Genomic DNA, 27,612 nt, shown 5'->3' with positions numbered 1-27,612 from the left:
TGTGTGGGTGAGTGAGTGTGTGGGTGAGTGAGTGAGTGGGTGAGTGAGTGTGTGGGTGAGTGAGTGTGTGGGTGAGTGTGTGAGTGAGTGAGTGTGTGGGTGAGTGTGTGGGTGAGTGAGTGAGTGTGTGAGTGAGTGAGTGAGTGAGTGTGTGGGTGAGTGAGTGTGTGGGTGAGTGAGTGTGTGGGTGAGTGAGTGAGTGAGTGGGTGAGTGAGTGTGTGAGTGAGTGAGTGTGTGGGTGAGTGAGTGGGTGAGTGAGTGTGTGAGTGAGTGAGTGTGTGGGTGAGTGAGTGTGTGAGTGAGTGTGTGGGTGAGTGAGTGTGTGGGTGAGTGAGTGTGTGGGTGAGTGAGTGTGTGAGTGAGTGAGTGTGTGGGTGAGTGAGTGTGTGAGTGAGTGTGTGGGTGAGTGAGTGTGTGGGTGAGTGAGTGTGTGGGTGAGTGAGTGTGTGAGTGAGTGAGTGTGTGGGTGAGTGAGTGTGTGGGTGAGTGAGTGAGTGAGTGAGTGAGTGTGTGGGTGAGTGAGTGTGTGAGTGAGTGAGTGAGTGAGTGTGTGGGTGAGTGAGTGTGTGGGTGAGTGAGTGTGTGGGTGAGTGAGTGTGTGAGTGAGTGAGTGTGTGGGTGAGTGAGTGGGTGAGTGAGTGTGTGAGTGAGTGAGTGTGTGGGTGAGTGAGTGTGTGAGTGAGTGTGTGAGTGAGTGAGTGGGTGAGTGTGTGGGTGAGTGAGTGAGTGTGTGGGTGAGTGAGTGAGTGAGTGAGTGTGTGGGTGAGTGAGTGTGTGAGTGAGTGAGTGAGTGAGTGTGTGAGTGAGTGTGTGGGTGAGTGAGTGGGTGAGTGAGTGAGTGAGTGAGTGAGTGTGTGAGTGAGTGTGTGGGTGAGTGAGTGTGTGGGTGAGTGAGTGAGTGAGTGTGTGAGTGAGTGAGTGAGTGAGTGTGTGGGTGAGTGTGTGGGTGAGTGAGTGTGTGAGTGAGTGGGTGAGTGAGTGAGTGTGTGAGTGTGTGGGTGAGTGAGTGAGTGAGTGAGTGAGTGTGTGAGTGAGTGAGTGAGTGAGTGTGTGGGTGAGTGAGTGAGTGGGTGAGTGAGTGTGTGGGTGAGTGTGTGAGTGAGTGAGTGAGTGGGTGAGTGAGTGTGTGAGTGAGTGAGTGTGTGGGTGAGTGAGTGTGTGGGTGAGTGAGTGTGTGAGTGAGTGTGTGGGTGAGTGAGTGTGTGGGTGAGTGAGTGTGTGGGTGAGTGAGTGTGTGAGTGAGTGAGTGTGTGGGTGAGTGAGTGTGTGAGTGAGTGTGTGGGTGAGTGAGTGTGTGGGTGAGTGAGTGAGTGAGTGTGTGGGTGAGTGAGTGTGTGAGTGAGTGAGTGAGTGAGTGTGTGGGTGAGTGAGTGAGTGAGTGAGTGTGTGAGTGAGTGAGTGTGTGGGTGAGTGAGTGAGTGTGTGAGTGAGTGTGTGGGTGAGTGTGTGGGTGAGTGAGTGTGTGGGTGAGTGAGTGAGTGAGTGTGTGGGTGAGTGAGTGAGTGAGTGTGTGAGTGAGTGAGTGAGTGTGTGGGTGAGTGTGTGGGTGAGTGAGTGAGTGAGTGTGTGGGTGAGTGAGTGAGTGAGTGAGTGTGTGAGTGAGTGTGTGAGTGAGTGAGTGAGTGTGTGGGTGAGTGTGTGGGTGAGTGAGTGTGTGGGTGAGTGAGTGTGTGGGTGAGTGAGTGTGTGGGTGAGTGAGTGTGTGGGTGAGTGAGTGAGTGTGTGGGTGAGTGAGTGTGTGAGTGAGTGTGTGGGTGAGTGAGTGTGTGGGTGAGTGAGTGTGTGAGTGAGTGTGTGGGTGAGTGAGTGTGTGGGTGAGTGTGTGGGTGAGTGAGTGTGTGGGTGAGTGAGTGAGTGGGTGAGTGTGTGAGTGAGTGAGTGAGTGAGTGGGTGAGTGAGTGAGTGAGTGAGTGAGTGTGTGGGTGAGTGTGTGGGTGAGTGAGTGAGTGTGTGGGTGAGTGTGTGGGTGAGTGAGTGAGTGTGTGGGTGAGTGTGTGGGTGAGTGAGTGTGTGGGTGAGTGAGTGAGTGTGTGGGTGAGTGTGTGGGTGAGTGAGTGAGTGAGTGAGTGAGTGTGTGGGTGAGTGTGTGGGTGAGTGAGTGTGTGGGTGAGTGTGTGGGTGAGTGAGTGAGTGTGTGGGTGAGTGTGTGGGTGAGTGAGTGAGTGTGTGGGTGAGTGTGTGGGTGAGTGAGTGTGTGGGTGAGTGTGTGGGTGAGTGAGTGAGTGAGTGAGTGAGTGAGTGGGTGAGTGAGTGAGTGGGTGAGTGAGTGTGTGGGTGAGTGAGTGTGTGGGTGAGTGTGTGGGTGAGTGAGTGAGTGAGTGAGTGGGTGAGTGAGTGAGTGAGTGTGTGGGTGAGTGTGTGGGTGAGTGTGTGGGTGAGTGTGTGGGTGAGTGAGTGAGTGAGTGAGTGAGTGGGTGAGTGATTGAGTGAGTGTGTGGGTGAGTGTGTGGGTGAGTGAGTGTGTGGGTGAGTGAGTGAGTGAGTGAGTGAGTGTGTGGGTGAGTGTGTGGGTGAGTGAGTGTGTGGGTGAGTGTGTGGGTGAGTGAGTGAGTGAGTGAGTGAGTGGGTGAGTGAGTGAGTGAGTGAGTGAGTGTGTGGGTGAGTGTGTGGGTGAGTGAGTGTGTGGGTGAGTGAGTGAGTGAGTGAGTGTGTGGGTGAGTGTGTGGGTGAGTGAGTGTGTGGGTGAGTGTGTGGGTGAGTGAGTGTGTGGGTGAGTGAGTGAGTGTGTGGGTGAGTGTGTGGGTGAGTGAGTGTGTGGGTGAGTGTGTGGGTGAGTGAGTGTGTGAGTGAGTGAGTGTGTGGGTGAGTGAGTGTGTGGGTGAGTGAGTGAGTGAGTGAGTGAGTGTGTGAGTGAGTGAGTGAGTGAGTGAGTGTGTGGGTGAGTGAGTGAGTGAGTGAGTGAGTGTGTGGGTGAGTGAGTGAGTGAGTGAGTGAGTGAGTGTGTGGGTGAGTGTGTGGGTGAGTGAGTGTGTGGGTGAGTGTGTGGGTGAGTGTGTGGGTGAGTGTGTGGGTGAGTGAGTGTGTGGGTGAGTGTGTGGGTGAGTGAGTGAGTGAGTGTGTGGGTGAATGTGTGAGTGAGTGAGTGTGTTAGTGAGTGTGTGGGTGAATGTGTGAGTGAGTGAGAGTGTGAGTGAGTGAGTGTGTGAGTGAGTGAGTGAGAGTGTGAGTGAGTGAGTGTGTGGGTGAATGTGTGAGTGAGTGAGAGTGTGAGTGAGTTTGTGAGTGAGTGAGTGAGTGAGTGTGTGGGTGAGTGAGTGAGAGTGTGAGTGAGTGAGTGAGTGTGTGAGTGAGTGAGTGAGTGTGTGGGTGAATGTGTGAGTGAGTGAGTGTGTGGGTGAGTGTGTGGGTGAGTGTGTGGGTGAGTGAGTGAGTGAGTGAGTGAGTGAGTGAGTGAGTGTGTGAGTGAGTGAGTGTGTGGGTGAGTGAGTGAGTGAGTGAGTGAGTGAGTGAGTGAGTGTGTGGGTGAGTGAGTGGGTGAGTGAGTGAGTGAGTGAGTGAGTGTGTGAGTGAGTGAGTGTGTGGGTGAGTGAGTGAGTGAGTGAGTGAGTGAGTGAGTGTGTGGGTGAGTGTGTGGGTGAGTGAGTGTGTGGGTGAGTGTGTGGGTGAGTGAGTGAGTGAGTGAGTGAGTGGGTGAGTGAGTGAGTGTGTGGGTGAGTGTGTGGGTGAGTGAGTGTGTGGGTGAGTGTGTGGGTGAGTGAGTGGGTGAGTGAGTGAGAACTAGTCTGGATTGTAATCACTGGATCGATATGTGTGTAGACTCGTGTTTGATTAAATTAATGTTTGCTCAGATGCACACATATTTCTACCGATTGACACAAAAACCTTACACTGACCACAGAGCCAGTAATGAATGCACTTGTTCCTATGACACTGTCTTTAGCTTAGCAATAGCTTCGTCATAATTGTAATTGTAATTCGTCAAGCAATGTAGAAGTGAAAAAACTTAATGACTGTTGAATAGAGACAGAACATCTGACCAGAGGAAAGTTACTGAAAGGTAGTGAGGAAAGACCTTTCTGTGTGTCTCAATCTGTTACTGTTGGTACAGATACACATACACACACAGACTCACACACACACACACACACACAGAGACACAGACTCACACACATACACACACACACACACCCCTTGACATTCTTTTGCTGCCCTAACAATCACAGGCATATGTGTAGCGACACACTAACCTGGAATCTCTCTGCGGTCTCGGACCCAGCGCAGCGTAGCAGGAGGTTTGCTCCTCTCTGACACACAGGTGAGCTCCACCTCTCCACCCTCCACCGCCTCACTCTTCACCTCCACATTGGGCACCTCTGGGGGCACCACCACCGACAGCGTAGCCACCTGGTGGTGAGTAGAGTCCGTGTAGAGCTGGCAGAAGTAGCCACCCTCATCAGACACGCTCACATTACTCAGCGTGATGCGCACCAGGCGTGGCGTGAAGAGCACCATCTGAAAGCGCTCGTCCTTCAGAGCTGAGACACAGAGAGAGAGAGAGAGATTTAACATGATTTAGTCATGAACATTTAATAACTGACATACATACGAGAATGGTACAGCATGAGAGATAGAAACCGTGTGTGTGAGTGTGTGTAGAAATGTATTTCTGTCCAACTTTCCTGGTGTGAAATGTGTTTAATTGAATATGTGTCAAAAGTTATGACTCAGAAAAAGCCTTGCAGTGCTCTAATCGTGGCATGGTCATGCCAAGAACGCTAATACGAGCTAATACGTTGCTGTTAGCGAGGGCTATTCATCTTTATTAAGGGAGACAGCTGAGGGAGAAAATGATATATACACAGAGAAGGACAGCGAGAGACTGAGATGGGGAGATAAACACAGATCAAGAGAAACATGAGTACATGGAAGTTAAGAGAAAATTCTACAAAAAGCATGTATTTCACTTTAATCTACATCTCTACTGCATGGATTCCTCTTCAGAATTACATCTATCTATCTATCTATCTATCTATCTATCTATCTATCTATCTATCTATCTATCTATCTATCTATCTATCTATCTGTCTGTCTGTGTCTATCTATCTATCTATCTATCTATCTATCTATCTATCTATCTATCTGTCTGTCTGTCTGTGTCTATCTATCTATCTATCTATCTATCTATCTATCTATCTATCTATCTATCTATCTGTCTGTCTGTGTCTATCTATCTATCTATCTATCTATCTATCTATCTATCTATCTATCTATCTATCTATCTATCTATCTATCTATCTATCTATCTATCTATCTGTCTGTCTGTGTCTATCTATCTATCTATCTATCTATCTATCTATCTATCTATCTATCTATCTATCTATCTATCTATCTGTCTGTCTGTCTGTCTGTCTGTCTGTGTCTATCTATCTATCTATCTATCTATCTATCTATCTATCTATCTATCTATCTGTCTGTCTGTCTGTCTGTCTGTCTGTCTGTCTGTGTCTATCTATCTATCTATCTATCTATCTATCTATCTATCTATCTATCTATCTATCTATCTATCTATCTATCTATCTGTCTGTCTGTCTGTGTCTATCTATCTATCTATCTATCTATCTATCTATCTATCTATCTATCTATCTATCTATCTATCTATCTATCTATCTATCTGTCTGTCTGTCTGTCTGTGTCTATCTATCTATCTATCTATCTATCTATCTATCTATCTATCTATCTATCTATCTATCTATCTATCTATCTATCTGTCTGTCTGTCTGTCTGTGTCTATCTATCTATCTATCTATCTATCTATCTATCTATCTATCTATCTATCTATCTATCTATCTGCCTATGAGGAGGAAAAGAGAGGCAGAGACAAGAGGCTTAGCTGCAGGTTGATCTGCACGAAGGACGTTCGGTAAACAAGAAGAGACGGATATTGAAACGAAGTGAAAGATAAGGAGAGAGAACAGAATAGAAAGAGTGGATATGGAACACAGCCAGCAAGGCAGTTTCAGAGATGAAGATGAGATGCCACAGTATTGGGCACTGAACAAAATGGAGGGATTATCGATTGTCATAAAGGAGGTGACCCAAAACCAGGAGTGGGCAATAAAGGAAATGAGAAAAGCAGAAAGATGAGCTGATATGAGAGGGGAGAGGGGGAAAGGAAAAGAGAAAAGAAGAATGGAGAGGAGAGGAAAGAATAGGAGAGGGACTGGGAGAGGGAGAGGGAGAGGAAAGGAGAGGACAAGAGATTGAAGGAGAGGAGAGGAAGACAAGAGAAGAGAGGAGGAAAATTGGGAGGAAAGTATATGAGAAGTGAGTGAAGAAGAGGTGATAGAGAAGAGGAGAGGAGAAGAGAAGAGAGAAGAGGCAAAGAGATGGGAGGAGAGGAGAGGAAGACAAGAGATAAGAGGAGGAATACTGGGAAGAAAGGAGAGGAGAGGAGAGGCAAAAAGATGGGAGGAGAGGAGATTGGAGGAGAGGAGAGGAAGACGAGAAGAGAGGAGGAAAATTGGGAGGAAAGAAGATGAAAAGAGAAAGAAGGAGAGAGAAGGAAAGGAGAGGAGATAGAGGAGTGGAGTGAAGATGAGAGGAAAGAAGAGGTAAGGCTAAAGATTAAGGGAAAGAAAGCTGACACAGGTAATCAATGCCCTCCAGGGAGCACAGAATAAGGGACAGAGTGAAAGAGAAGTGAGGGAAGAAACAGCTTTTCCTTTTAGCAAAGGAGCTGAAAAAAAAATCAATAGTCAGAAATTGAGAATAATAACAAATAATGATAAGTGGAAGAGGCATTGTGAGCCGAGGCAGTGAGTGTAGGCTCATTATATATTGACTGAAGGCTAACGTTCTCCCGAGTGGCCTTCTGTTTTTCTGTTCAGCAGAAATGGACGTCTGTCCTATCCTCATGTAGCGTCTCAAAGCAATCAGCGCAATGCACAAAATCTCCAATAATTGGAGCCCTGAGATGTGCGACTGTTGCTGATCTTTGTGGTCCTGGTTATTTATGACTTTCAGTCTACTGTGAGGGAGTTTAAAGCAGTGAGGGAGTGAGCACCGGAAAAAGGGATTGAGTGTGGGTGGAAGGGAGGAGATGAAGGTATAAGGGCTGAAGGAGCGAGTAAGGAAGTCGGAGGGATTATGGGAGTGACAGAGCGGAGTGGAGTGAGAGAGCGAGTGTGGGTATGTGTGAAATAAGGGGTGCATGAGGCAGGAAGTGAGACAGTGAAGTAGGGGATGAATGATAAATGTGCGAGACTGAGAAAGACTTGAATGAGGGCAGGAAGAGCTGGAACAGAGTGCTGCAGGAAGGGGTCCTAAAACCCGGAAAAAAAGATTCTAGGTCTAAAACTATGCTTTATTATCTCACTGATGTATTTGACGTGACCACAATATACAATATAATAGAAAAAACATGTATGTTTTGAGCAGTTAATACACTGTAAACTTCAGAATCAATATTTAATACATAAATATGACAAATTTATGTCTGTTTATGCCTCATTAAAATCCGATTTGAATTCATTTTGTGGTGAAGATTGATGATTTATCCTTTCAAATGTTTTTATTTATTTATTTACTTATTTATTTTATTATTTCAGAAATTCAACGAAATCTCACCGACTTTATGATTTGATGAGCTTAATTCATAATCATTTAATTACAATCTCACAGCTACATGAACCTGTGCAGAGGTATCCTTCAGTGCATGATATAAAAATAAAAAAATAAAAAAAAATAAATAATAAAAGCATGTGCTGGATCAAGGTGCAAATAATAAAGAGGAGAAGGCAAACGAAATGAAATTGCAGCACATTTGCGGAGATTAATGTGATAATTACAACTCATGCAATAATATATCAGTAATATACTAAGCTCTTATTACAAGCCTCGCCATTATTCATATATAATTATATTCTTTATTTGTGTTTTTTTTCTTCCTGTCGCTTTTATGTTGCTCTGTATCATATTACATTGTCTGGATAATCAGCAGTGTTTATAGTACATAGAATAAAGAAAGAACGTGTATTCATGCTTTAATAGATGATTTTATTTCTATTTTCCGACAATTATGTGATGAAAGATACAGGATCTGCATCAACTCAGTGTTTTTTTTTTTTTGCTTACTCATGATGTATACGTGTCTCCCTCTTGTCCTCCCATGATATTTCTGTCCATGGTTTTCTCTCTTATTTTAGCCCGGAGCATTAACTATATGGTTTTTGAATGTGTCCCAGACTTGTTTCGATCGCCGCTTGGCTTTCACGATTCTCCGTGTTTAGGGATGTTCTCTGGAGCTTTTCAGGAACTGATGTATTTATAATGAGATCATTAAAATTTAACTGCACACTGGTCAACTCCATTCAACTAATTATGTAAGTTTGTAACGGCAGCTGGTTGCACCAGAATTAATGGAGGTATCTCAGATTGTTCGGGTGAGGACGAAAGGAAGGAGGTGGGGGGTTAGTTGGTGTAGATTTAAGACATATAATCGCTAATTAAAGTACGCTTCAGTTCCACAATGAAACGCTACGAAACGTGGTGGGAAAAAAGTTCAAGGAAGGAAGGAAGGCGAACATTTATGCCGAGCCACTGCTGCGACCGAATGAGGGAGGTAATGAGATACAGGCTAAGGGAGTGCGCAAGGGAGCAACTGAGGAACTAAGGAGTCAGTAAGCGAGTGACTAATGTGTAACGACCAGCCTGTATCTGAGCAAACCTATTCATTTGACCCTGTTTAGCGCAGAGAAGAAAAGAGTGGCTTCGAAAACAGATAAATGGCTTCCCACATGCTAAATGTCAGCGAAATGTCAGCGCATTGTCCAAGCCTGTGTCACCTTTAGTCACGCCTCATTTGCATACCATTCATGGTCAGCCAATCGGAACAGGGTCGAGGGAAACGCACAGACCTGATAGGTCGCAGAGCTTATAGGGCTGAAGGGCTATTTCTGCTTCACCATTCATTTAAAATCCGCCATCAAAATCCATTAGTTAGCCAACCGAGACGCTCTCAGAGCATTTAGACTAGCCATGAGCTGATTCTCTCTCACTGTGGATCTGCAGTTATTAATAGGCCAAATACTTTTTTTTTGTATAGAATATAGAGGTGCAAATTAGAGGTGATTCAGTGCCATCAAAATGAGCAAAGTGGCTCAGTAGCACAGGCTCACATTAGCGCTTATTTCCCTTCTCCAATTTGAACTTTTTCCACGACTCTTTTTTTCCCCTGTATTCAACCTTAATCTTTAACCATCTGCTTACTTTTCCCCTCTCACACTTTCCTTCCTTCAGATAGAGCCAAAGTGTAGTAACAAAACGGGACAGCGGAATGTGTTAACACATAGAAACTTAAAAGAGCTGTATGAAAGTGACAGCAAAAAGAGAGAGAGAGAGAGAGAGAGAGAGAGAGAAATCAAAGCTTTAAAGAGGCCTTCAGAATGAATCTGTTAAAAGTAATTCCAAAAGACAAACGGTGACAAAATGATGATAAAAGCTCTATCGAGGAAGAAAAAACTGCAATGCCAGCTTAGCTACATCTACAAAGACTTTCCTGACTGACTGACAGCATCCAATCAAGTCTCCAATTCTCTGCAGTACCAGCGTGCCATTAAAACTGTAGAGCAGCTGATTCTTTCCAACATGACGGTCTTAACACCTACATCGGTTCAACTAAACAATACATCTCGTTAGCCGAGATAATATACTACTACTGTTATAATACTATCACTACTACACAACTATACTACCTGAAATACTACGTTACTATTATTATACTACTACTACTACTACCACAATACTACTACTGCTAGTTTACTATCAGTACGACTATTATTATATTACTGAATTACTGTTGTATTACTGCTACACCACTACTTTTACTTCTACTATAATATAGCATATCTACACCATTACTATCACTATATTGCTACCACTTATAATACTATTATACTACACTACCATTATACTACTACTATACTATCACTACTACACAACTATACTACTATACTATCATAATACTATCACTACTACACAACTACACTACGTTTGCTACTGTAGTACCATTACACTACTACTACCTTCCCACTACTCCTACAACCACTACTAGTACTAGTATACTATAACATATCTATACCACTACTATTACTATACTACCATTACTACATTATCCTACTGTTACACTACTACTACCATGCTTCCATTATACTACTATTAAAATGCCATTATACTATCACTACTATTCCTACTACCTACACAACTAAACAACCATTATCACTGTACTACTAACACTACTACAATGCCATTATTATTATTATTATGGCTACTATAGTATTAATAATAATCTATACCATTACTATTACTACCACCATTACTACTAAACTATACTGAAATTACTACTGTAGTACCATTACACTACCACTGCTACTATACTATCACTACTATTATTATTATTATTATTATTATTATTATTATTATTATACCTCTACCACTCTACTACCATTATACTATTACTGCCACTATATTATAATAATCTATTCCAGCACTACTCCTACTAATAGGCCAACCCTGCGAGGATCCTGAGGCATCCAGAGATGGACCAGATCTAGCTGGATTCTGCTTCGTGAGGATTTGGGAATATCAAAGCAACGATGCCAACCCTATGTGGACTTCGAGGACGACAACAACCTCCTAATTAATACACACACTAACATTCTACATTTGCTGTATCTGCATCACACAGCTGACTGTACATGACTGCAGAAAGGACATTGTTCATTATCACACTCCCGGGTGTTTCGAATAATTTATAATCAAACTCTCCGGAGTCACCCAAATGAGGATGAAGTTCCCTTTCAAGGTTTCTTCCTCTTACCATCTAAGGGAGTTTTTCCTTGCCACAGTTGCCTCAGCCTTGCTCACTAGGGATGATTTTGTCTAAAATCTAGGACTTTTTGTACTGTTTTTTGTTTCTTATGTTCTGTAAAGCTGCTTTGAGACAATGTTAAAAGTGCTACACAAATAAAATTGAATTAATACACAACTATACTATCATTATACTGATATACTACTACTACTACTACTACTTGCACTGTACTCTTCATACAGAATCATTGTTGCCCATTTGGTTGAAGGCATCCAGTTATTTAGGAGTCGACTGCATGGATTTGTTATTGCACCTTTCAGTTGTTGGAATTCTTCCCACAAAGAAAATCCAGTTGCTCATAATTTGTTCAGTTGCAGACTGAAAGCATGGTGTGGAATAAAATTCACACTGCAGCTATCGAGGATGCTTTCATGAAACTAGCTTCTGCACATCCGTCTCACGTATTCGCTCCAGGTATTCGCCTTCAAGCTTTATATAAGATTGTATCATAACGAAATCAAACTAACAGGTAAATGTTCTTGCCGCAGGGCCAGCGGTGTTGATCACCTCTGACCCGACAGCCTGCTGTGCTCACCTCGTGTGCCATTAAAGAACAGCGTCTGTCTGCGCGGGTTCTGGATGACCACTATGGAGCCGTCATAGTTCTGTAGGCGGCAGGAGATGTGCGCTGTGCCGCCCTCAAGGACTGTCACATTCTCAGCCTGCACCGCCTGGCTCCGTGCTGATAGAGAGAGAGAGAGAGAGAGAGAGAGAGAGAGAAATAACATCAGTTACATGTTGGTTAGCTCACAATCATCATTGTTATTGTTCTCCATGAGTGTGGGCTGACTCGCTCTCCGCTTTCTTCACTCGGCTTTCCACCATAAATAATCCAAGCAAACAAGTGCTGTCCTTCCAAGATTATTTCTCATCTCGAAAAAAACAACAGCACAGCTAGCTCTTTCTATAACTTGTTAGCGGCAGACACTTGAACTCCGGACAGAAAATAATAATAAAAGAAAGACTAAAATAAAAACTCAGGACGTACAACAAACACCTGTAGAAGTGAATAACATAAGCAGTGAGCTTTAATGCTGTACAGTTTTGCTTTCTGATTTATTTTGCAAGAGAAAATATCTTTATTGATACATAAAAGTAGGTTATTATGACAATAAAACTAATTCCTTAGAGATATCATCTCACATTATTGCGTGTAATATTAAAACTCATTCAGCTGAAGGGTGCCAATACTTTAGAAGTTTGCCGTGAAAGTGCATCTTTAGTTGTTGTACTTTCTTTCTCTAAAAGACCTGTTGCTTGTAATTGCTCTATTCCAGAATAAAAGCACGATGTGGTGCGGAACAAAAAGTGCACTCCGGCTACTGAGGACGCTTTCAAGAACCTAGCTTGTGAGAATCAGTGAAAACTGGTGCACTGTCCATTCCGAAGACCCCCCCCCCCCACACACAGATTGCTGGCTAACGCATTCTGATGTGTGCTGGCAAGCCGCGCACCTCTAATGTGCTCACTGGCACATGGCATTGGATTTCTCGAATTTTGCATTCCAATATTCCAGGCTTTTGCAGGATTTGCTGAAGCCAGCTCTGCATTGCTAATGTTTAACTAAGCAGCGTCTGGCCGCGGTTTTCTCCATCGTACGCGGCGTGCCATTAGCCTGGCCGCACGAATAAAGTCCCAGGATGTGCGCCTCTGCAGAAATGCAATTATCCGCAGCGCTGACACAGAGGTCTCTAAAGCAACAGTGACTCATCTCACAGATCATGGGTCTACATTTGGTCTGATGTTATCGCCTAGCCTGCAAACCGGACAAGATGTTTATGTTTACACATCTGTAGAGTTTGATGATTATTAGCCATCAAGATGCTCTTGTTAGGACCGCTGTAGCTCTCAAGGCCATTTCTTCCACCCAACCACCTGAGCTAATTGGCTTAACGTCTGGAGTCGTAAGGGCCAATTAATCAGTTAACTACTGTGGAGCAGTGCTGAGTTGGGACCTAAACAGGAAACGCACGTGATTTAAAACCCCAGGTAAGCTGAGCATATTGCTTGTGCACCTGTTATCCCCCACACCAGGTGGTGTTTTCTCTGGATATCCATGAAGATGCACACCATCAGAGGTGGCAATCATGAGCCAGATCTCCTCAAAGAAGTGCTGAGGTAGTCGCACGCCTACAGAGCTGTAAAAGTCTCGTTCGTGTCCTTCGTGCGTAGGCTTGCTGAGGAGGGAAAGGAAAAAAAAAAGCAACAGTGGTGGAATAAGGAGAAATGGAAGGAAGTGAAAGAACAGGGAGATATTTGGCAGTGCGAATTGCCCATCACTATTCGTCCTGCTTCTCTGACTTCATTTCAATTTGATTTAGTCTGACTTAATCAGGTTTAGGGACCATACCAGTGCATTCACCAGCGAAGGGTTGAAGGGTAATAAAACATTGTCAGGCGAGGTATTGAGTTGAAATATTTTTTAAAAAAGAAGAAGAAGAAGAAGAAGAAGGATGAAAATGGGTGAATAGAAACAGAGAGTCTGACAGTCTCTTATTTTTTTCCTCAACAACTGTCATTGTAATTCAGCCAGTACGAGTCCTATTCCACTCATCAATATTGTGATTGATATTTGGGCGATCGCCGAAGCCACAGCAATTACAATGAGTATTCTAATGACTGTTATTAGTCAGCACTTTGGCACCTATGGACTGGGCCGCTATTGTTTTAATGGGCCCTAATTGTTCTATACATCAAGCGAAGGCTTGGCAGTGAAGGGATAGTGATGAAAGACTTCCTGGATGATCAGGAGCAAGCATCGTGGAATCCGTGACAAAAGTGCACGACTAGGAACACGAACAAAAACACAGCTAATTGAGGGTCTGTTAAAAGCTCGCCAGCATCTGCCAGCTGCCTCATCATCGTGTAAATGACTGAAACGATGTGGCAAAACAAACGACTAAATCTGCCCTAGCCTTGTGATGCAAGCAGGAGCCACTGAAAGGCTTATCCAACAACAGAGGATGGATGGATGGATGCTGAGATTTGTAAAGCTGTAAAAAAAAAAAATCATGGGAAATGTGCATCATGGGTAGGCTATTGAGCCTCTGACGAGGCGCAGCAGAAAAACACAAAGACCTGTAGGAGACGGATTAATCACGACCCCATTAAAATCAAGGCCCGATAAAACAAGCACACTTAACATACTCGGAAATGGGTTAAACCAGCGGGTATAGCAATCAATAAGGGACCGCTCTGAAAAGCATATAAATTTATCTTGGAGGAAAAATAGAGCGGGAAAAAAAAAATCAAGTTCGAGTGCACTTAATGTCTCAGCCAGATGGGGGCGACGTGCCAATGCGGCAAAAGAGTTCTCGGAAACACATCGACGTGTTCTGAAAAACAACCCTAATTTACTGGACCTGAGTGCAAGTGCGAGTGAGACAGGCCATCATTTCCAAAGGAACAAATAAATAAATAAAAAAGCATACGGAATAAATAAACAAGGCCATGACGGGGTAGGCGTTAGACGGCTCTGAGAAGCAGCGGTGAATTATGGGAGATGTAGGCAAATTGGATTTAGGGAGCTGGGAGAAAGCCAGGTAGAGAGTACAGTAAATCCACACCATCAAGAGCCAGGAAAGGATTAGAGAGCTGAGTTACAGCCTCTGCACACACACACACCGCCCCCTACACACACCACACATACACACACCTCAAACACACCACACATGCTGAAATGTTCGAAATGTTTGAAACATTGTTTCAAGTTGAACAACACGACATCCTCAAAGCAGCCGAAACACACAGGTAACGTCAAACTAACCTGAATTCTACTGTTACTATAATAAAATAACACAGTAGCATGTGGCACCGCAGCTAGCAAAGTTCTTACTCATACTGTGTACTAGAGCAGTATGTGACTTAGCAACCATCTTCTCTCTTTCTCTACATGGATAATTTCACATGGTACAGTGGCTCCAGGGTTGGAGTTTCGAATTCCTGCCTCTCTCTGTGCATTAGGGGTTTCCTCAAGGTATACCGGTTTCCTCCCCCAGTCCAAGACTGATTGGTGTCTCTAAATTGTCTATAGTGTGTGAATGGGGTGTGTGTGTGTGTTTGTTTGTGTGCCATGTGATGGGGTGTTCCCTGCCTTGTGCACTAGGTTCCCTGGGATAGACTCCAGGCTTCCTGTGACCCTGTGTAGAAAATGGATGGATGGATGGATGGAGGAATGGATGGATGGTAGGATGTTGTAGAAGTGCTGTAGATTTTTTGTACCTATGTTCAAAGGGTCTTTTTAACTTTCTGTAAAAATTTGAGTCCCAAAAATAGTAATAATACCCAAAAGTGGGACATGGGAATCTCCCATAAGTTCACATCAATTCACACACACACACACACACACACAAAGATGGTGCATGAGCATTAAGGAAACATCCTCATTTTGACTACTCCCTCGTCTACTCATTCTCTCATCCACTCATCCTGTGTTTTATTCTCCCATCTGGTGAAAGAGCGAAAGCCACTTTGTATTAATTGACCCTTTCTTGCCTCATCTTCTTATCGCATTCCTCTTTCCCTCTCTCCAATTTTCAATGATTACAGACACATCTGTTCAGAACACCTGAAGTAGAATGTGTTGACTACTTGAGTGTGTGTGTGTGTGTGTGTGGTCTAGATGGTATTGAAAATGAGGTCCTAATAATCAGCGAGTTTTCTACAGTTTGTTAGTGTGTGTGTGTGTGTGTGTGTGCACTTTCATTAGCTCCACATAATCAGTAAACTCCGTGGGGAAATGCTTTGCTGTAGATGACAGATTCTTCCTCTTCGTCTCTTACGTTTTCTTCCATCTATCTCTATCTCGCAGACTCGCTGAGCCAAAATTAAAACTCTCTTCTCTCGGAGGAATCGCACTCGGTGCCAGTCGAAATACAGTAACCAAAAAAAAATAATAAAAAAAAATGCCATGGCTATAAATAATATATAATCCGTTATAACTCTCTTCTCTTCATTACCTCTTTGTCATTCCTCCAATCTTTCCTTTATTTCCTTTTCCTGTCCCCATTTCGTTCTATCTATCCTATTCTTGGCTTTGAACCTCCTAATTCGCTCTCCCACTGCCTGCTTTTCTGGTCTAATCTCATTCTCTGTCTCTTTCACACCTACACACTCAATCCCCACCAAAAACCTCCTTCTGTAGCCTAATCCCTCATTTTTTCCCCCTCTCCTCCTCACTTTTCCTCTCCTCTCCCCTCCCGCGTCCTTCTTTCCTACAGCGGGCCGACACTTTTCCTGCTTTTTCTCAGTTTCTCTGTCCCTATACAGTCCTTTCATTTCATGTTTTCATGATTGCGCTGTCTGTTTCTCTCTTTCCTCGCTTATTCCGTCTCTCCAACAAAGACGTCTGTTTGGTTCCAGCTCCGTATTGTGATTTGTTCTGCAGCTCAGGCTTAGAGTATAATCAGCTGGGGTTTTTGTCTGCGAGACAGAGCTATAGAGAGAGACAGAGACAGAGCAGCAAGAAAAGAGAGAAAAAAGAAAGAAATGAGGGAGAGAGAGAGCAGCAGAACGAAAGAGACAGTGGAGTCAATGTGATGACGAGAGAAAGCAGTGAACATCTTTCTCTAGTCCCCACTGCTGTAATTACACATCAGCAGTTGATGTTCATTTCTTTTCTCATTTCCTTCCTTCCCTTTCTACTCGTGCTTGCCTCAATTTCTCCCGTCCTCGCTCTGCGGGCGTCCTGCAGTGGCAAACGGCTCCTTCCTCCTGCGTTTGATCTTCTATTTATGCTGCTTACGCTCTCATTTCCACACTTCCATCACTACATTTGCTCTCAGTCTGGGCTTCTTACCCCCCCCCTTCACTCTGTCGCTTTTTGTGACCTTCATGTTCTTTAACACCCCTCTATCCTACTGCCATATTTCACCCATATCACTCCCTCAAGCTCACTCGCCTCAAAACGCTTCATTTCATCCTGCATTCTTTCTCCATTACCCAGGATTGCCCATCTCTCCCTCTCTCTCTCTCTCTCTCTCTCATTCACTCTCTCAGTCCAGGTTATTAGATTATTCTTCCCCTCTCAGACCTTTTGCTTCACTCTTCTGTTCATGCTGTGGTTTTGGATGCTTGTTGGTATCCAGGATGTTCGTTGCTGGGCATCACTAGAAAGGGCTTAGGGGTAAATTTGCAGGGACATTACAATACTTCTGGTATGCTTAGGGCCAGCTGTGAAACACACACACACTCTCACACACACTCTCACACACACGCGCACACACACGCGCGCACACACACACACACACACACACACACACACACACACACACACACACACTGACCTGGCTCCTATCCGCCTTGCCATCTCAGATTCAATGGCAAAAATGCTTTACTGGCAAGAATTTTATAGCACTCAAGCTGCCAAGGCTAAAAGACCCCCCCTCTCTCTTTCTCTCCCTCTCTTGTCCCCAGAATGATCTTTTGTATTCAGACATTCAGAATATATGTACAGCTTCCCTCCAGCTGGCATAGAGGACCAGCACTGCTGAGACAATGCATATTCAAAGCTGGAGAAAGAGAGAGAGAGAAAAAAAAAGTGGTAGCTAGAGACATAAAAAAAGAACATCCTCTATCTCATGCTGCGCTGATCCTGAGAGAGGCAGCAACCATGTCCTTGCTAAGTAACGGGCTCAAACACTCTGGGAAATAAACAATAGGTGCGCAGTGCAAATTACTCCTTGAACAGATGTTTGCCTTGAACACTCAGGCCTCTCTCGGGCTCGCATTTATCTCATGTCTGAGTAATAGTGCTGATCGACCTCTGTTTGCCTTTCAGATTCTTTATGATTAGCGCCATAAACATGAGCCGAGATGCTCTTAGGTCAGCACTTTTACCCTCGAGCCGGAGTTTAAAACTCTCCTCAGTACTTCACAGGTCAGTGTACAGAGCTGCTGTCGTATCTCCTCCTGCCACGCTGCTTCTGCTTTCTCCCTGTAGAGCTAGCCGTCCTCTCGTCCTCTCTGTTCGGAGTATATTGCTCTTTCTCTCTCTCTCTCTCTTTCTCAATTTTTTTTTCTCACTGCACAACAATCATCTCCCATTCCCCAGTTCAATTCAAGCCTTATTTCACCTGCAGTGTATCCTTTTACCTCACAGGCTACTCTATGACCCTCTCCTTTCCTATTCCACTCTACAACCTTCCTCATTGGGGTTTTTTTTTTTTCCTTTTCTTTTTCTTTTGCTGTTGCTTTGCTTTCCTTTTGTCAGGTTCGCTCCTGCTAGCTAGACGGCTCGACAAACTTTTTCTGTGAACGTGCCTTCTCAGAAAATAAGGTTAGTTAGAGGAACAACTCACTCAGTCAGATTAAATAAAAATCTTCACAGAAATGGTCTGCTAGTTAGCTAGCTGACTAGTATTAGTGCTCGCTAGTGCTAACAGTCAAGACGCTAAACACATATGAAGATCTGATTTAAGCTAATCTGGTTAAGATTTCTGAGACGATGTTAAAACTCATATTCCTAACTCATCGTCTTCATTGGTATGATTTTCAGCATCGCATTCAGATACACTGTCCACAACTTACTTGCTATTGCTAACTGGCTCACTGAAAAATATCTAACAGGCGTTCTAAAAGGATTTTAAATTTCGCATTCCTATATTTAGTTACCATCCAAATTATTGCTGAATGATTAACTAAAAGAAATATAGCCAGTTAGCACTAGCCAGAAAGTTTAGAAATCATTCCAGATTAGCTTTTGTCACCAATGAAGATCATGTAACTTTATGAAATGACGCCATCATCATCATCATCATCATCATCATCTCTGATATTCTTTTCTTTTGTTTATTTTTCCTGCATCATTAACTGGCTAACTAAAATAAAACAATCTGACAGGATCTCTGAGAGGATTTTTAGCTAGCCAGTTAGAACTAGTCATGAAGATTAGAAATCCTGCCAGATTAGCTTCAGTCAGCTAGTTTATTTCTGTCAACCATGAACATCATGAAAATTTAAAGAAACGACTCCATTATCATCCTCTCTGATATTCTGATCTTTCCTTCGATTTCGTTCATGTAGGTCATTTAGCTTGGTAATGTTCGCTATAAAATGATAAATATGAATGAGTCAGATAACAGTAGCTAGCTGGCTAACAAAAGGGTGTGAAAATACATTTGTTGCACTACTAACTGGTTATCTAAAATAAGCTAATCTGACAGGATTTTACAACTCACATTCCTATACATAGTCATCATCTTCACTGTTATCGCTAACTAGCTAGCTAAAAAAAATAATCTGACAGGATTTCTAAGATTTTAAAATGCTCATTTCTGTACATAGTCATCGTCTTCATTGTTATCGTTAACTGGCTAACTAAAAGAAGCTAATCTGACAGGATTTTCAGTTAATAACCACATTAGCTACCCAGGTAACACTAGCCATGAAGAACTCCTGGTAGGATTGTGTGGTATAATACACAGCAAACAAACACCTCATCATTCCCAGTTTTGAAGGCACATCCACTCAGAGCTGATCTCATTTCTATACATTTTCATATTCAAAGCCACATTTGATCACAATCTACGGAGGCATGCTGACATTGTTTGATGCACCGCAACCATAAATATGAAAGCTGACTCTGTCCATCCGCCAGCTGTACCCTCTCAGCACTTATACGCTTATGTACATAAATTACGTTTCCTCAGTAATAAACTGCCCAGATATTAAATCGGGGAAGAGGAAGGAAGGTCAGGGCCGATAGTGAGAGTGTGAGGGCTGAGAGATAAAAATTCTCCAAGAAAGACAGACAGCAAGGAGGTCTGAGCTGAAAACTTGCATTTTAAGAGAGATGGCAAGTACGGGAAAGTGTAAGAGAGAGAGAGAGAGAGAGAGAGAGAGACTTACAGCAGAGGGACAGCAGAATGGACAACTGAACGAGCAGTTCAGTGAGGGAGCGAGAGAAGAGGCGAGATCGCTGGCCTGCTCTCATTGTGTATTGAGTGTCGTAGGCTGATCAATGAGGCTTCTGTGGCTTTGGCCAGACACACACACATGCCCCCCACACACTTACACACACACACACACACACACACTTTGCTCTGTCACCCAGCTGAGACTCAGCTAAACTGCAACCACTAGATACCACAACTACAGCGGCGCAGCAGCAGAGCGTAAGGTTTCAGCTAATTAAAACACTTCACCCGGCTTTTCAAACTCTCATCACCTCACTCACACACTCCAGCAGGAGCTATAACTGATATCCGCAAATTAAAGTCCTCCAACTTTCTCATTTGAGGACAGGAGGAAAAAAAAAAAACCTTCAAGGCTGCATAATTTTACTTGCACTCTTAAGTGCGTCTGCTATTAACAACCCGAGTGTGGGTTAATTAGTTCTGCACTTCGATAACGATCGACACGCGTGCACAATCAAGAGTCGCTGCTTGCTTTGCTGTGTTCCTTAGAAGTTCATGTTGGTTCTCATCCTAATGCTGGGTTCGCTTGGGTTCGACTGACTCCAGCTACGCCCCTCTCGCTAAACACCAGACTTGTTTCCACAACAGCGCTAGAGTGTGCCAACAAAACCTCAACACGGGCTCACAAAGCTACATAAAAAAAAATACAGTGTGCAGGAAGAAAAGGCTAAGCTTTATAACCGGAGGAGGAGGAGGAGGAGGAGAAGAAAAAAAAAAAGACAAATGCACTCAGCTAGACTTTGTGGAGAAACCGCCAGCCTCAGCAGTTTATCCTGGAGTTTATCGCTAAAAACAATCTTGCGGTTTGTTTTCGTTTACTAATCAGAGCAGAGATAAGGCTTAAGGGTTTGAGTAAGTTTGAAAGGAAATCAGGAAGAAAGTCTGAACGCTGGACGTGAAATGTTAACAAAAATAAATAAATAAAAAACATCTGTAACACTCTGAACGGGTGCGATCTGACTCGACTTCTAACAGAACGCCTCGCCTCGCTCTGCTGCGCATGGCCTGAACACACACAAACACCTGCTATCTATCTCTCTCTTACACACACACACACACACACACAGACACACACACAGAGGACAGGGAGCAGTGGCAGTCCACCGGCGGCAGGAGTAATATCCCCCAGTGTCAGGGCTGAGGGTGTAGGTGAGGCATGCACACAGAGCACACGCTCCTATCTGATGTAAGGTGGTGTCATCAGCGGCCCGTAATAAAACAGAGCGTGCACCAACATGATAGATGGCGCCGAGCGCCAGAGTCCCTCGGGTAGCCGCGCAGGCCGTGCTTCCAATCAATTCCTTTTAGGTCCTGTACAGTCAGTAAGGCCAGATGAAAGTTATTCCACCTTCTGTCGTCTCCTTCTTTCTTTTTCCTGTTCTTCTGTCCTCCTTCATGTGGGTTCCAGCTCCAACCTCTCCGTCAGCGATCCCGGAGTCAAGCTTCACAGAGTCGTCTCTCCAGCTCGTATTTATAAAGCGCTGGTCACTTCTGGGCACATTGTTTGTTGTGGGGGTGTGTGTTTGCAGATGCGCAAATTCAAATATCAGTGATTTTTGTGCAGGCAGCAGAGGCCGAGTCAGTGACAATAAGCCTCATTCAGCTGGACCAACAGAAGTCAGTCAGACGGCCCTCGTCTCTTTTCACTCAGGGTTCAATAACGTAGGCCAACATTTTTTTTTCTTTTTCTTTTGCACCATGGCTCTATATCTGATCAGCCATATAGCTCTGCATGTCTGTGTCTCGCACACAGAGTGCCACTTGACTCTGCACAAGCAAAGTCAATCTAATCCACTGTCTGAATGCAGACATCTGTGTATAGAATGAACACGCTTTTAAACCAATGTAGAGTAAGAGCATTCTTAATAAGCTGCACTCTCTCTCTCTCTCTCACTATCCATCACATGTTCTTTCTCTATGTTTCTCTCCCAGCTTCTCTCTCTCACTCTCTCTCTCTCTCTCTCTCTCTCACTATCCATCACGTTCTTTCTCTATGTTTCTCTCCCAGCTTCTCTCTCTCTCTCTCTCTCACTATCCATCACATGTTCTTTCTCTATGTTTCTCTCTCTCTCTATCGCTGTTTCTTTCTCTCTTACTCTCTCTCTCTGTTTCTTTCATTTGCTCTCTATCTATCAGTCTCTCTCTCTCTCTTGCACTGTTTTCTCTATGTTTCTCTTCCAGCTTCTCTCTCTCTTGCTCTCTCTGTCTCTCTTTCTTTTTCTTGCTATCTATCAGTCTCTCTCTCTCTCTCAATATCAATTGCTTTTCTCTATCGTCTTTCTCTGATTCCTTCTCTGTTTCTCTCTCTCTCTTGCTCTCTGCTTCTCTCTCTGCTTCTCTCTATGTACGTGTAATCCTGCTGTCTGGTGTGTTGCTTGCTGTGGCTCCTTTTGCCCTCCAGATCTGCCAGATTCATGCTGGTGCTGTTCTTCTGCCTCCGCTTGGAGTTTCTGTGATGCGCCTTTCTCCTGCTGTGGAGGAGATGAAGAGGATGTGGTTCTTCAGGGAGTTTTCCTTGCCACTGTCGCCTCTGGCTTTTGCTTTAGGGATCTAAATCTGCCTCCAGATATCTTCACGGCAACATCTATTCTTAGTGCCAGACACAAAATAAGACTTGATCAGAAGAGCACAGAGGCCATGTGTATATATAGGGATTTGCATATGTATACGAAGCAATTAGGTTAAAGGGATGCTTCAGCATTACCATCTTTCCCTGTGGTTAAATAAAAACTGTTCAGAAGCTGAATTATTACAGAAACAAGTTGTTTCAGTTGACTTCAACAGCCAAAGGAAGTTTTTTTAATTATGCTTCAACTCTGTACTAATTTACATTTACAGCATTTGGCAGAAGCCCTTCTGCAGAGCCAACTTACATTTATCTCATTTATACAAGCGAGCAGCTGAAGGTTATGGATCTTGCTCAAGGGCCCTGCAGTGGTGGGATCTGACCTCACAACCATCTGATCAGTAGCCCATCACCTTAACCACTGAGCTCCCACTTCCTACATGTATCTCAAGTTAAACACAATGGTGGGATCTGACCTCACAACCATCTGATCAGTAGCCCATCATCTTAACCACTGAGCTCCCACTTCCCACATTCCACTTCCCAATTATCTCTCAAGTTAAACACAGAGGAGGGATTTGAACCCACAACCATCTGAACAGTAGTCCAGTATCTTAAACACTGAGCTCCCACTTCCCACGTCTCTCAAGTTAAACACAGAGGCACCTCAAGTTCAGCACAAGCCAAGAAACCCATTATTGTTACACCTTTATTGCTAAAAGTGCGACACTTATCATTTTGTCGTTATTCACTTTATAACTCTGCCTACATTACACGTTTATTGATCGCCCCAACAACTGCCCCTAGACATCCATTATAATAACATCTACTGAGTTCATTTATTTGTGTTAAAATAGGGAACAGGGAAAAGGAGCAAAAACTATTGCAGTGGTAACTTCACACAGGATACACTCTCAGTCTAACTAAAAATTTGAGTATATTGAATAGAATAGCTTGTTGTGAAGGATGATTATCCCAGTGTGTGTGTGTGTGTGTGTGTGTGTGTGTATAATGAATATGTCTCCACCCACCATGAACATTTCAATTCATATTGTCTCCCTGAATTAACTCAAATTGAATACACACGAGCAGGTTCAGCCGTCATGAGGCGATTGCCATTTGGCTGCACGCTCAGATGCCAGTTAATTTGTGCCCCTTGCATTCATTACAGCTTTCCTCGCTGTGTATGTTTGCACTCTTGTCAGCTGGAGACCGAGAGAGAGAGAGAGAGAGAGAGCGTCCGCCATCCTTCTTCCTGTCTCCCTCCTTTCCAATTCTCATCCAAATCAAATTGGTAATGGGCGTCACTGGTGTTACAATAGAATAAAAGTTGCCAAAGCACTTAAGGGGCTTAAGGCATGTGCGTGAGGCTCATTTTAAACACGTTCCGGTCTCCCTGTGCTACTTATCCATTCCAGGTACTGCACACCCAAACCACTGTGGACTAAACTGGGAGAAAAAAATAGAACTAGTTACAGAGAGACAGAGAGAAAAAGTGTGTGTGTGTGTGTGTGTGTGTGTGATGCGTTGGCACACCGGCCAGGGTGTCCCCCGCCTGGTGCCTGGAGTCACCTGGGTAGAGAAAATGTATTTGTGTGTATGTGTGTACAGACCCCATGGAATCCTGCACAGAAAGAAAACTCCCACAGAGATCTAGCCTGTGCAAGAGGCCAGAGGCGATGGCTGAGCAACCGGGAGCAGAGCAGGTGCATGCTGGGAATGTGGTGCATCTGCACTGGAAGAGATTTTGAAGTCCTGATCGTGTGTTCTGCTTACGGCGGATTCAATTTTCTCTCCTGTCTTTCTGGCTATTTCTTCGCGTGGGAGAGATGAACGTTAACGTGCCGTAAGGGAGACAGAGGAAGAGTGGGCATGTGTGTGGGTGCATGTGTGTGCATGTGTGTGTGTGTGTGTGTCAGATGACTGACTTGGCGCTCCGCCTCTCTCCCTCTGAGTCTTGTTGTTTGTTTGTGCAGGGCTTTTATGCCAAGCCGGCAGTCATTACTCAATCAGACAGCTTCCTCTGAGCTCTACTCATTAAAACAGCTCTCTAACTTTCAGCCTATGAACGCTTAACACGTACCACGTGACAACAACAACAACACACACACGCACACACACACACACACACAGAGTACCTTGCTTCCTATGTACACAATTAATACAATTAACACCATTTCGAACAGCTGCCATGACAACAGTCTTATTTACACCCTCTTGTATGAGTCAAGGGCACGCTATGATGGAGTCAACTAACACCACACACACACACACATATGCTTTGAGATATTTAATCCCCTCTCATAGCATGAATGTTTATTGCCGCGTACGTTTTTGGCATTTATTCCAAATTGCCGCTCGTCTTTCCGTCCTTCAGGAATCCGACAACCGTCCCGTCCCACAAATTCCCACTGCTAAACAAAACAATGGGAGCATTTTCCCCCTAAATGATAGCATAATCAAGCCTCTCTCTCGCCTTTGATTAGCTCTTTGGCACCATATCCATCTCTGTCTCTTCACTCTCTCTCCCTCGCTCTAGCCATCCGTCTCTCTGTCACCGCGTTCCAGTCCTCGCGTTCCAAATTGCTCTTTTTTTTTCTTCTCCCAATGACCTTATAGCATGACGATGAACCTTGCTCTTTTCTTTAGCCCTCCATCCTTCTCTCTCTCTCTCTCTCTCTTTCTTGCTGTCTCGCTCTGTACTTTATTCTCCGGAGGAAAAAAAAAATCACACACTCATCACTTTCACCACACACTTTCTTGACAAGCGGAGGCACGTGGAGAATATTAATGACCCTCAGAGTCCAATTAGCACCTAGCGCACATAACACCTTTATGCACACAAATGCACAGCGGGGAGAGAGAGAGAGAGAATAACAAGGAGACAGAACCAGAATAGAAACACAAACTAAACGTGAGAGACAGAAAGAGAGCAAAAAAAAAAAAAAAACCTCAACACGTTTATCGTACAAATTTAGGCTCACTTCAGCAACAATCATCACAACACAGCTGCTGAATTTCTCCTAATTAAAGCGTACGGCTTACGGAGAGAAGAAGGAGGGACGTCTGACGGGCCGCGAGGCGGAGGAAGAGAGAGAAACGGAGTAAGGGATTAAAAAAAGAAGAAGGTGTAGAAAGAGCTGTGTATTATAATGCGATGATGGATACAGATGCAGACGGCTAGCGTGATGACGACGTACGCCGCGCGGTACAGAGCAGCGAGCGGAGCCGGAGGTTCGTGCGTTTCACACAGACGACAAATTTCTGTCTTGTAACATCTGGATGATTGACAGATTGGAAACAGATGTGACAGAGTGATGGAACAAACAAAAAAGGAGGGTGTGTGTGTGAGAATAGATGAGACACACTGCACACCACACATCGTCGCGCACACACACACACACACACACACAAGTACAGAGTACATAGTACTATATTTATGCTTCTTTTCCTTCCTTTATCCCTATACTACTTCTACAAGAGACCAAATACTTGTGAGTGAGTGAGTGAACAAATGAGTGAGTGAGTGAGTGAGTGAGTGAGTAAATGGATAAACGTGTGAGAGAGTGAGTGAATAAATAAATGAGTGAATGGGTGAGTGAGTGAGTGAGTAAGTGAATAAATGAATAAGTAAATGGATGAATGGGTGAGTGAGTGTGTGATTGAATGAATGAATGAATAAATAAGTGAGTGAATGAACAGGTAGGTGAATGGATGGATGGATGGATGAACAGGTGAGTGAGTGAACAAATGAATGAGTGAATGGATGATTGGGTGAGTAAGTGAGGAAATAAATGAGTAAATGGATGAATGGGTGTGTGTGCATGAACGAGTGACTGAATGAACAGGTGAGTGAATGAATGAGTGAGCAAGTGAATGAAAGAAGGATGGATGAATAAATGATTGAGTGAACGAATGAATGAGTGAATGAACGAACAGTTGAGTGAATGAGTGATTGGATGAATAAGTAAGTGAGTGAATGAATAAGTAAATGAGTGAGTGAGCGAGCGAGCGAGTGAAAGAACAAAGAAATGTGTGAGTGAGTGAATGAATGAAAAGATAAATGAATGTATGGATTGATAACTAGATGAATTTTAGAGAAGTTGATGAGGTCAAAGCACCATAGAGGTCACTATGCGGTTATATACAGTGGTTAGTAACTACAGCCCATTTTATCCCTCTCTCACTTATCCTGACCGGCTGATATACGATGTGCTATCAAGGTGATGGATCATTCTCTGCGTGTGTGTGTGTGTGTGTGTGTGTGTGTAGGTGAAACGCTGGTTGGGTTTTCAAAACACTGACTATACTTACTGACTGCTTTATTAGACACACACCTCCTTTTTCCCCATGCACTGTGTGTGTGTGTGTGTGTGTGTGTGTGTAAATCATCCTCCACCCCTTCATCAGTGTCAGTTTCTCCTGGATATTTTTGGTTGGTGAACAATTTTCAACTCAGCAGTGACAAGACTTCTGATACATTCATACCAGCACCACACACACACACACACACACACACACACCATGTCAGTGTCACTGCTGTGCAAAACAACAGATGGGCTACAACAGTCAGTCAGTGAGCACGTACACTGACACTGTCCTGTGTGCTAAGTGGACATGATAAAATAGCAGATGATGGTCAGGAGGTTCATGTAACTGACCCACATGAAGTGTAAAAATCCAGCCCAAAGAATAGGACAGGACTTTTAAACACACCAGAAAGTGTGCATGAGCAGCGCTATTAACCCCTGGAGGACACGATTGATGCGTTAAATGTTCCAAGCGGAGACTCTCTGGTACTAAACACACATCTTTAGAAGGTAAACAGACTGGCAGTGCAGGGAAGAGGAGAGGATCAGGAAAAGACACGCAAAGAGAGTGAGATGAAATAATTAGAAGGTCTGCTTTCGGCAGTTCAGTGAAATATGCAAATCCCTTTAATTTTGCTTTGATTTGCTTCGCTGCTCCCATCTCTCTCTCTCTCTCTCTCTCTCTCTCTCTCTCCTTTACTCTCTCTCTCTGTCTCTCCTTTACTCTCTCCCTCTCTCTCTCCCTCCTTTACTCTCTCTCTCCCTCTCCCTCCTTTACTCTCTCTCTCTGTCTCTTCTTTACTCTCTCTCTCTCTCTCACTTTCTCTCCCTCTCTCTCCTTTACTCTCTCTCTCTCCCTCTCTCTCCTTTACTTTCTCTTTCTCTCTCTCTCTCTCTCTCACTCCTTTACTCTCTCTTTTTTCTCTCCCTTTCTCTCTCTCCTTTACACACAC

General features: G+C 43.9%; 1 protein-coding gene across 3 annotated transcripts in view; it reads right to left on the bottom strand.

Moving 5' to 3' along the window:
- cadm4 (cell adhesion molecule 4) overlaps nt 1-27,612 on the bottom strand; it is a 192,954-nt gene that overhangs the window by 27,409 nt on the left and 137,933 nt on the right. For 2 of the 3 annotated variants that reach the window (XM_058385533.1, XM_058385558.1), the window contains exons 1-3: nt 19,716-21,247; nt 11,404-11,550; nt 4,189-4,476 (exon numbers count right to left, since the gene is read on the bottom strand). In XM_058385533.1, the coding sequence (XP_058241516.1) occupies nt 4,189-4,476; nt 11,404-11,550; nt 19,716-19,800 (520 nt within the window). In that variant the 5' untranslated portion in view covers nt 19,801-21,247. Of the gene's footprint in view, nt 1-4,188; nt 4,477-11,403; nt 11,551-19,715; nt 21,248-27,612 lie in introns of those variants that run through there. The other variant, XM_058385549.1, reaches the window with a different exon arrangement.

Source organism: Hemibagrus wyckioides, linkage group LG01 (genome assembly GCF_019097595.1).
Source record: "Hemibagrus wyckioides isolate EC202008001 linkage group LG01, SWU_Hwy_1.0, whole genome shotgun sequence".
In the NCBI taxonomy this organism is placed as follows: Eukaryota; Metazoa; Chordata; class Actinopteri; order Siluriformes; family Bagridae; genus Hemibagrus; species Hemibagrus wyckioides.
Note: the sequence above shows the minus strand (reverse complement) of the source record. Positions and strands in the feature narration are given on the sequence as shown.